Source organism: Nycticebus coucang, chromosome 3 (genome assembly GCF_027406575.1).
Source record: "Nycticebus coucang isolate mNycCou1 chromosome 3, mNycCou1.pri, whole genome shotgun sequence".
In the NCBI taxonomy this organism is placed as follows: domain Eukaryota; kingdom Metazoa; phylum Chordata; class Mammalia; order Primates; family Lorisidae; genus Nycticebus; species Nycticebus coucang.
The window spans coordinates 62153222-62164417 of record NC_069782.1 but is presented as its reverse complement, the minus strand read 5'-3'; the positions used below and the strand labels follow the sequence as shown (position 1 = coordinate 62164417).

General features: G+C 49.9%; 1 protein-coding gene across 1 annotated transcript; it reads right to left on the bottom strand.

Annotated features, from left to right (window-relative positions):
* Positions 1-20: 20 nt before the first annotated feature.
* On the bottom strand, positions 21-3773 carry LOC128581385 (3-galactosyl-N-acetylglucosaminide 4-alpha-L-fucosyltransferase FUT3-like). The gene has a single exon (XM_053584125.1). The coding sequence runs from the start codon at positions 3769-3771 to the stop codon at positions 2620-2622; it is 1152 nt and encodes a 383-aa protein (XP_053440100.1). The 5' UTR covers positions 3772-3773; the 3' UTR covers positions 21-2619.
* Between the last annotated feature and the right edge of the window lie 7423 nt (positions 3774-11196).

The following is an 11196-nucleotide window of genomic DNA, read 5'->3' as shown; positions in this document are numbered from 1 at the left end:
GGGGATGGAAAAGGCCCATGCGGTATTTAGATTTGCCAGCGGTGTCACCGTGATGCTTGGCAGGCCCCAGACAGAGTGAGCTGTTGGGTTCCCAGAGCGCGGGGCGTGGGTGGGGGGTGGGTCCCACCGTCTGATGAGGGGGAGGGGGCGGGGGCTAGGAGCCAGGGAAGTCACCTGAGAGACGAAAGGGTGGGAACCCCTCTCCTCCTGTCGCGCAAGGGTGGAGGGTGCAACTCTGCTTTCCTCCGGTTTTTATAACTTCCCCTGTGCCCCGGACTGGGGACTCCCCAAATCACACCTTTCTTTTCCCCCAGATGGGTCCCCTAAGGGCATTGGCCCCTCCTCTCTTTCCCTCACATCTGCACTTGGGACCACTGTCCAGCCATTTTGTCCTTCCGGGCCCCAATTCCCATCCCAAAGCTGGGGAGCACAGATCAGAAGATGCCCCCAGGGAAACTCACCCCGCCCTGCAGGAGCATCCACACCTACAGCCTGAGATGCTCAAGGAAGCTAACAAGCAGGACTTTCAGGAGCCCTGAGAGCAGACATAGGTGGACAGACCGCCAGCCCTTGGATGGTCTGCTTGGAAGATTGTTTCAGGGGCGTGGCTGCCTCGGATCCCCGCCCACCCCGTAGCCTTTTGACTTTGAGGTTTGGGGTGGTGGATTCCTCCACTGTTTGGGCTGACTCAGCCCAACCTCAGCAGAAAGGCCACAGAAGCCAATGTGTACTTACCCAGAGCCTCAGTTTCCCCCATCCTAGATGGTCCAGGAGGCCCCAAGCCTCAAAGACAAAAGTTGTTCAGTTTAGGGCACACAGTGGGAAAATTGGCCTTGGAGCCTGGGTCTGTGGTCCTCAGACTCACTGATCCTGTGTGCATGTGTGGGTTTTGAACACCCACCCTTGGCCTCTCAGGACCTGGGCCTTCCTGTCTCCCACCCAGATTCAACATCCCAACCACGGGGCACTGGTCAAGCCCATCAGAGAACTGGAACATAAACATGGCAGCCTCCACAGGCCCCCAGAGCTGAGGTTCACAGCAGCACACACCACACACCAGGCTGGGTCACAGCTGCCACACACACACACAATTATGGGGCACAGAGACTGTCACCTACACAGGGACTCAGCAGCCAAGATCACACGCAGAGGAGCCACAATCCAAGTTCTTGCACAGTCACCATCCACGCTTGGAATTACACACTCAGAGAGGGGCACTCTCAAACAAAGTCACCACTCATCCACAAAGAATTGGAGCCACAGACACTGCCACACCACCACATACAGACATAAACACAGGGACACTCTTCTGCTGACATACAACCTGTGCCAGTCATTGCAGAACTCATACAGACTGCCTGGCACCCCAGACAGCGCCCTGCACTGTCCCACACTCAGGGACAACCCTGGGGCCACACATTCTTTCTCATGCTCAGAATAACCATTACCCACAGACACAGGTGGAAATGCACGCGGCCCTCACGCCACACACACATACACCATCAGAGTGACCCCACGGTCACACAGCAACACACCTTCATGACAGGCATACACTAATGGTCATACCGAGTCCTTTGCCATGCCAACGCTGACAGACACACATACACACACGGGGGACCTGCTCTCCTCTGTCTCCCACAAACACCCCACCTGGCTGTATGTGCTCGGCAGAAAAGGTCCCCCTATTCCTGCTCTGCCCCACATTGACTCCTGGAAAGCATGGTGCCACTCTCTACCCGTCTGGGCCTTGTTCTCCCTACCCCAGGAAGCCAAGGGAGGAGGGGCACCTCCCAGGCTCTGGATACCTGCCCCCAGAGCCACAGAAAAGTCCAGAGCAGAGATTTTCTACCTGTGGACAGTTGGAGCTGGACCATTCTCTAGGGGGAGGGGTATCCTGTGCACTGTAGGGGTCTGGAGTATCCCTGACCTCTACCCACAAAGTGGCATCCATTCCCTCCCACATGTGACAACCAAAAATGTATCTGGACGTTACTGAGTATCCCCTGTGTGGCAGAACCACCCTGGGGTGAGATCCACTGTTCTAGAGTATGGGGGTACACACCAGTTTCCCTGCAGTATCACTGTGTGGGAATGTCGATGACATTGTTTTCACATGTCACAGGCTGTCCCCAACAACAGCAGTAATCATCCAGAACCAACAGCAGACTATCATCCAGAGCCATCACCTATGTGTGGGACCCCAGGGAGTCAGTTCCACAGGGGTTGAGTGCCTTAGTGGGCAATGTCCCCAGCAGCAAAAGTCCCAGGGAAGCGAGGCTCCTAGCAGGCAATATCCAGTGAGGCAAGTGCCCAAGTGGAGAGAGTCACCAGGAGCTGAGTTCCCCAGCAGGGGCAGTCTCCAGGAACCGAGGACCACAGCAGGCTAGCCTTCTGGAGGTGGAGGTCCAGAGCTGATGTCCCTGGCAGCTGTGAAGCCCAGCATGTGAAGTGTCAGGTAAGTGAGATCTCTGGCAAACAAGGGCCCCCCAGGTGAGGTCCCAGATAAGGATGCCCTGGATAGGTGAGGTCACAGGCAGGTGATGTCCCGGGTAGGTGTGGCCTCAGACGTGTCACCTAGGCAGATGAGGTCCCGGCAGCCAAGGCCCAAGGCTGGCCACCTCATGTGAACCAAGCTGCGATGCTGCCCACTGTCTGGTACCTGTTCTCCTCCTGCAGCTTCCGGCAGGCCTTGCAGAAAGCCAGGGCCCAACTGAAGTCATGTGGCTGCAGCGTCTCCCGCCAGTGGAAGTAGCTCAGGTACCGAGCATGGTCTTTGTCCAGTGCCTGCAAGTAGTGGGCCAGGTCCCGGGGACTCTGGAAGTCGTCCACATGAATGAAGGCCTCCGGGGGCAGGAAGCGCTCATAGCAGCTCCGACTAGGGCCTAGCACCACGGGCACAGCCCCAGCCTGCAAGGCATTCCTCCACAGCTTCTCAGTGATGTAGTCTTTGTGCTGGGAGTTCTCAAAGGCCAAGTAGAACTTGTACCTGGACAGCTGCTGCTTCATGGCGCCCTGGGGCAGTGGCCTGTGGTTTCTCCCATACACGTCCACTTTGATATGCATCTGCAGCAACTGGTAGTATCGCACCCTGGCCGAGTCTGATCTCCAGTTGGACACCACCCACACCACCAACTTAGTCTTGGCTGAGAGGTCGACCAAGGTATGGGCAGGCTGGCCGGGCCAGGGCTCAAGCCAGCCATAAGGCATAAAGATGTCAGAGTCGCTGCGGTAGGACATGGTCAGATTGAAGTGTCCATCCATAGCTTCCAGGTGCCGGGAGTTAGAAGGTGGCTCCATGTTAAACCAGACCCAGCGCTGCCCCAGTGGTCTCGGGGATAGTGGGAGCTGGGTCTTAGGACTGTACATGACATCCCAGTGATGCACAATGACCCCGTCTGCCTGTGCATACATGTTGCGATTGGCAGTCAGGTGGCAATCAGCTGTGCCAGGCAGCATCTCCGAGCAGCGGGACAGAGCCACCGGAATGTTGAAGGGCCATGTCCACAGCAGGATGAGGAGGGGCGGGTGGGGAGGGGGCCCCGTGGTAGCCTGGCAGCAGGACCCATTGGTGGACGTTGTCCCGGCTGACCTATTGGAAGCCATGGTGATGTATTCCAATGCAATGGGCACTGACCTAGGGGACCCACTGGGACCGTCTTGAGACACACGCAGGTAGGAGAAGAAGCACACGGCCAAAAGTAGCTGAAACAGCAGCCCCACCAGACAGGGGCGCCATGGACACTGCCACTTGGCTGGGCCGGGTGGATCCATGGGTCAGAGTAGCTGGGAAGAGGAGAACAGAGATGAGGTCATTGAAGACACCGACCCACTCACCAAAGTCCTTGGGCACAAGTCCTGATAGGAAGTTACTATTCCCATTTTACAGATGGCAAGACTGAGACACAGTGACTCAAAGCAAAATATAGTAGAGCTAGAATTGGAGCAAAGGGAGCCTAGCCCCAGAGTCCACTTCCTTCTACACACTAGACTACACAACCTCTCTGCCTGGGCAGGGACACCAGGGGAAAGTGGGATAGGTCCCAGGGGGCCCCCAGGTCCCACTTTGACTTCATCCATTCCCACTTTCTCCAGACTCTTCCCCAGTCTGGGGAGAATATCATGCCAGTTATAAACACTCTGCCCCTGAGTCCAGGCCTGAATTCATGACTCTGCCTAGGCAGGGTACAATGGGTTTCGGTTTTGAAGTTTATGTGAGAGCTCACTAGGTAAGGAAAAGGATATTCCTGGCAGAAGAAACAGCCAGTGCAAAGGCCTGGAAGGGAGAGACACCCGAGCAGTTTGTAAAAAGAGCAAAGGAAGTACTTAGAGGTGCTGGTTTGAACCTACTCATTCATACATTCAGTCTGTGTTTCACACAGACTCAAACTTACTCCTCAGACATTCTCTTTCCTTCCAGTGGGAGAGACCCAGGCTGGGGGAAGGTAGAGACAGTTAGGAGGGACAATGGGCAGATGTGGGGCCCCAGGGGAGGCAGTGGGCAGACCAAGCAGGCAGTAGGGTCACCCCTGCGATGTGGGGACCCCCAGGAAGCAGCAGGCATGGAAGGAAGATGCTGAACCATTGTGAGCACTGCTCACCCTGGAGATGCCTGGGGTGTGGGCTGGAGCTGGGGGCCTGGATGGAGCCAGGGGAGGCCCCCAGAGTCCCAGAGTGTGGGCACCTTCTAGGAAAGGCTGAGATGCTGCCACTGGAGGAGGAGGAGGGACACCTGGGCCACCATTCCTGGTAGACAGGATGAGGTTCAGAGGCTGGAGTGGACAGTTTAACAATGACAACGTCATTGCAATAGCAGAGTGCAGATGCCTTCTAGGAGATGCCAGAGGGACCCTGGAATCTGAGGAGCGGCCCTTCTAAAAAGAGGACACACCTGGGCGGTGCCTGTGGCTCGGTCGGTAAGGTGCCGGCCCCATATACTGAGGGTGGCAGGTTCAAACCCCGCCCCGGCCAAACTGCAACCAAAAAATAGCCGGGCGTTGTGGCAGGTGCCTGTAGTCCCAGCTACTCGGGAGGCTGAGGCAAAAGAATCACTTAAGCCCAGAAGTTGGAGGTTGCTGTGAGCTGCGTGAGGCCACGGCACTCTACCGAGGGCCATAAAGTGAGACTCTGTCTCTACAAATAAAAAAAAAAAAATGAGGACACACCTGTGTGCATGCAGGTGACACTGCAGAGGCAGAAACACAAAGGAACCTTGTCAGGGAGCATTAACCGTACCCTGCCCATGATCCTCAGCTTCTGGTGTCTGGAAATCTGGCCAATTCCCCTCCCTTCCCATACCCACAGGTGATCACAAAGTCATCCCAGATCCGAACCCCAATCTCTGGGGAAGAAATCTAAGAACCCACACTTGCCTCTGCTCCTTTGTACCCTTGGAGCTTTAAATAATGAGGAAACTGAGGCTCAGACACCTGAGCTTCTTGCCAAGTACACACCACCAGAGCCATTATGATCCAGACGCAGACCCTCCGATTTGGCGGCCACTGAGCCCTTCAAATGTGACTGTTGTGTCCCAGGATCAAGATGTTTAATGCCAATTTAATTTTAAAAACACATATTCTCTTCTGGGTATCAAAAACAACTGCAAAATAAAAACTAACATTAAAATGAATGCAAGACCTGATAGTCACATCAGTGATTGGAAAACTTCTGAGTACCTTTGGAATGTCTCAGACTTGCAAATCTATGCCTTTAGCCTCGCCTTTTATGGAATGCAAATCAAGTGCTATGATAGAGAATGAGTGTCTGAATTGTGTGATGAGGATAAAATATGCACTGGATTGCCAAGATTTAGGATGAAAAATAGAATGTAAAATACATCATTTGCTGGACAAAGTGGCTCCTGCCTGTAATACTAACGTTTTGGGAGTCTGGGCTGGAGGACTGCCTGAGGCCAGGGTTCAAGACCAGCCCTGGGTAAGATAGTGAGACTCTATCTGTACACACACACACACACACACACACACACACACAAAAGAAATAAACTATGTCATTAAAATGTTTTAATATACGATTACACCTTGAAATGATACTATGGTGATTTGGCTCTATTGGGTTAAATGAAGAATATTATTGGAGGCCAAGCATAGTGGCTCATGCCCAGCACTCTACGAGGGCGAAGCAGGAGGACCCCTTGAGCTCAGGAGTTCAAGACCAGCCTCAGTAAGAGACTATTTTTAGTCTTGACTAAAAATAGAAAAACTACCCAGGTGAGGTGATGGGTGCCTATAGTCCCAGCTACTCAGTCTTGAGCGTAGAAGTTGAAGGCTACAGTGAACTGTGATGACACCACTCTACTTCAGCCTCAGCAACAAAGCAAGTACTTACTGTCTTTCAGCCTCAGCAACAGAGCAAGACCTCTTTTCTTTAAAAAAAAAAAAAGAACAATGTTTAAAAGGGGTTTTTTTTCACGCTAAGTACAATGTTACTGCTTCAGTAAGATCTCACTTCACTCTTGCCATTGAAATGTTAGTGCTTAAATACAGATGTGCTTAAAGTGTTAAATCTACATGGGACTGCCAAGATTTATGAGGAACGAAGAATACCAGGAAGTAATTACTAATTACCATTAGTAATTTTCTACAGTGATTATATGTCACCATAATGTATTGGATGGATTGGGTGAAATAAAGTACATTGGTAAAAGTAAATGTATAAAAATTGTATATTTGTATCCCTTTTAATGTGGCTACTAGAAATTTTATTGTTTTAATTTTATTCAAATTAATATGAGGGTGCTACATTTCATTTACATTGTGCTCACTTCCAGGGTAAAGTTCCATTTGTACAAGACCCACTCACCCAGGAGGCGTGTCATACAGGGTACACTAGGTGAGATCCCACCTCATGCCCTCCCTCCTTCTGCCATACGTCCTCTCCCCAACCCCCTCCCGCTTCCCTCTACCCCCCAAATGGACTATAATAGTGTTTTATTGTTCTCAGGAACATGTAATTGTTTATATATTGATTTCATATTACTATGGAGTACCTTGGATATTTCTCTCTCCATTCTTGCTATACTTTACTAAGAAGAATGTATTTCAACTCCATCCAGGTAAATGTAAAAGATGTAAAGTCTCCATCTTTTTAATGACTGCATAATGGTATAAATATACCATAGTTTGTTGATCCATTCATGGGTTGATGGGCACTTAGGTTGCTTCCATGACTTGGTAATTATGAATTGAGCCACAATGTTAGAAATGTTTAATTACATATGTAGTGGAAAACAGTTTGGCAATTACTGAAAAATCAAGAGATGAGCCAGGTACAGTGGCTCAAACCTATAATCCTAGCACTCTGGGAGGTCGAGGATTGCTTGAGATCAGGAGTTCAAGACTAGCCTGAGCAAGAACAAGACCACATCTCTAAAAATGAGCGGGGTGTTGTGGCAGGCACCTGTAGTCCCAGCTATTCGGGAGGCTGAGACAAGAGGATAACTTGAACCCAAGAGTCTGAGGTTGCTATGAGCTATGATGCCACGGCATGGTACCGAGGGTAACAAAGTGAGACTCTGTTTCAAAAAAAAAAAAAAAAAAAATCAAGAGACTGACCATATTGCCCACTCTCTGAGGAATGAGCACAAAAGAATTAAAAGCAGGGATGCTAACAAATACTTGTATACTTCATTGTCACAGCAGCCTGATTCAATTAGCCAACAAGGGAAACAACTCAAGTGGCCATCACAAAAAATAAGTGGTCCATCATACAATCAAAAAAAAAAAGTGGTCCAGCCATACAATGGAATATCACTCAGTCATTGAAAAGAAAGAAGCTCTGACACAGGCTACAACATGACTGAACCTTGAAAACATCAGATTCAGTGAGAGAAGCCAGGCACAAAAGGGCAAATCCTGTAAGATTACACTTCTATGAATTATCTAGAACAGGAAATTCACAGGACAGAAGGTAGGTGAGAGACTTCTGGGGGCTGCAGGGAGAGAGAGAGAATGGAGAATTTCTGCTATTAATGAGTATAGAGTCTCAGTCTGGGGTGATGAAAACTTTGGAAAATAGAAAGGAATGATGATTGAAGGACATTTGTGAATGGACTTTGTGCCATTGAGTTACACATGTACAAACTGCGAATATTGTGTATATTTTATGGCAAGGTAAGAAATAATGTAATATGCTAAAAAATTGAATTATATACCTTAAATGAGCACATTGTATGGAATGCAACTATCTTTCAACAAATCTGTTTGAAAATTGCTTGCTTTCTCCACTAGCAAACCTGGTCCAAATTACACAGAGGAGACTAAAGAGTGATAAAAAGGAAGTGAGATGCCCAATTACAAGCTCATGCCAAAGGGCTGGAAAGAGACTCAAAAGACAGGCCCTTAGCGAGACAATCCGAGCCAGCAATTGGAGGGAAATGGAACTTTGACCAATTACTGCTGTGCACTGCTGGGCTCTTGAGCTGGGTACAAAGTTAATATTTGTAAATGCATTTTATATATATATATATAATGTCACGCGGCCCTGGTTTTATGGCAACTCCTCCTAGGAGACCTTGAGATAACCATAAGCGAGATAGACTGGGGGAGGGGGAGGGCTAACATCCCACCCAAGTTGAACCCAAGATATTTTTCCTAGAAAAGGATTGGAAAATGACTCAAAGAGCAGAAAATATACAACAACAACAGTCTCAGATTGGTGGTCCTGCCGTTAATTCTGGGAGACCAAGGCTGGAGGATCATTTGAGCCCAGGGGATTGAGACCAGCCTGGGCAATAGTGAGACAGCCCCCCATCTCTACTAAACATAAACAAAATTAGCCTGCCATGGCAGGCAACTGTAGTCCCAGGTACTCAGAAGGTTGAAGCTGGAGAACTGTTTGAGCCCATGAGTTCAAGGCTATAGGGAGCAAGGATAAGACCTCTGCTTTCTAGCCAGGGTGACAGAGTGAGACCCCTAACACCCTCCCCCCAAATTAATAAATGAATAAAAATATACACCTTATGTCTTCTTTTCCCACTGGGCAAGGCAAGGGAAGACAGTATTCCAGGCCAGGAAGGATTAGTAGTTCAGGCTGTTCTCTGTGCCGGGAGCCAGAGGGACTTCTAAATCAGCAATTCACCAGCAAGAGAGCCCAGCAACCAGTGCCTCCTGGTTTGGCAAATCAACCAGAACCTCCAGGCCCTCCACCACTCCTGCCCGTGTCTAGGGGCTGCTGGCAAAGCTCCAGACCATTCCACAGCCTGTGGATCCCCCAGCCTGGATTCTGTGCAAGGCCCAGCTGCAACCTGAAGCCACACAGAAAGGGTGGACAGCAGAGAAGGGACTGAGGTGCCTAGGGGGGTACCCCACATGTTCTCGGGTTGTGGGGGTAAATGTGCCCCAAGAGGCCTTACCTGAGGGGGTGCAGCACGCAGTGGGCAGCGGGCAACTCACTGGGTTTCCAAGGACCAAGTCTCACCTGCCTTCTCAGGGCATGAATAAGAACAAAAGGGGAAGTATATCCATAGTCTAATCCAGGTTCCGTTCCTCCAACCACCACACCTGCTATCAGGTGACCTGGTATGTGCTACCTGAGAGCCAGGTCATCACCCAGAAGTAAATTGGGGCTCTGCTAGTCCCAACTATAAAACGAGACAAGGTACAAGAATTCGGAGTCCCAGGTCATGGCCCTGGCTCCATCTGTGACCTCAGTGCTGTGTGGCTTTGGACATAAAGGTTGACCTTTGAGAAACCAACCCGTTTCTCAAAGTAGGTTCCCTCTCAGGGAAGGAGGGTGACTAGATGTTCTTTGGGAGGTGGGAAGCAAAAAGTGAGCAGAATTTTCAACCTTCCTGTCTTGATCTTCACCAGATCCCAGATCCCCTTCTCATTCAGTCAGTCCATCAGTGCAGGCAGAATGGGGACCAAAGAACCCATTCTTGACAAGGCAAAACATCCCCAGAAAAATGGGAAAAATAAAAAGGTCAGCTAAGTGAGGCAGAACAAAGGAGTGTCAGCTAGTTTACCTTTAAACCAGCTGCTGCTAAATTTCTTATCTGAGCGAGTTACCTGCTTTTCCTAGAAGCCGGGCCTGTGGGGGATACAGCTTCCAAACACCCCTGCTGGGTCTCTGAACACTCTGAAGGAGTAATGGCCACAGAGGATGCTGTGGCAAGGCCTACCAAGAAACATTAACTAGGCTGTACCCTACCTAATTAACAGTCAAAGCAAATACCCATTGTGGAGATTTGTATTTGGCTGGGGCAGAGATAAAGGGAACAGTTCAAGCCCTGAAATACGGGTAGGAGAGCTTACATTTTTTATCACAGAGGAAGATCCTCTGTGGTGGTGATGAGAGGAAAATTCCTCTTTCCCACCAATTCTTCAGAGGAGATTGATGCCAGTGGCATTTTACTCCACAGTGCACTAGCAGGTACTAACACCCCGCCAGGAATCTGTATGTGTGACCACAGACAGAAGGCTGCCTCCACATAAGGCTCAGGTTCTGGATTTCTCAAGACTGCTCAGACCCTTAACGTTAGTGATTATAGAAATAATAGGAGCTGATATGCTCACTCGGAGAAAATGCTGGTGTCTTTCCCTTCCTCAGCTTAGCCTTCGGGCTAATGAGCAAATAGCTTTCAAAAAAGCGAGTGGAACTGACACTCAGGGCTACCCACAGGAACCCGAAAGTGGGCAGTGGTCCCCCGTGCTCCCACCTTTGAAAATTCTATTCTCTCTATCTCGCTCTGTCCTCCTTTGTAACTTTACATTTCTTAAGTTGATTGCTGCCAAATCCACAGGTCTTAATGGACCCTGCCCCTGGGACAGGACCCCAGCACATCAACAAACATTTCTAGAATGCTCACTGACTACTAAGCTGAGAGATACCGCAGGGAGTCAGTGGGTGAGCCAGACCCCTGTAAAAAAGGAACAATTAAAAATTTCATGATAAGTAAGCAGACTATGATCTATTCTGGGCTTCCTGGATGTAGAGCTGTAAACTAAGGTTTAGTAGGAGTTCACTCACTAAAACAGGCAGGGAAGAACATGCCAGGCAGAGGGAGCAGCCTGTGAACAGGCCCTGAGGCCATAAAGGTCCAGGCACACTGGAGGAGCTGGAGGAAATCCAGCAGGCTGGGTACTCACAAGCACAAGATGCAGAGCCATATAGAGAACAGGCCACATCCAGCTGTGGTCAGCGATAGGGTTCAGCACAGGGCAATAGGGAGCCATGAGAGGC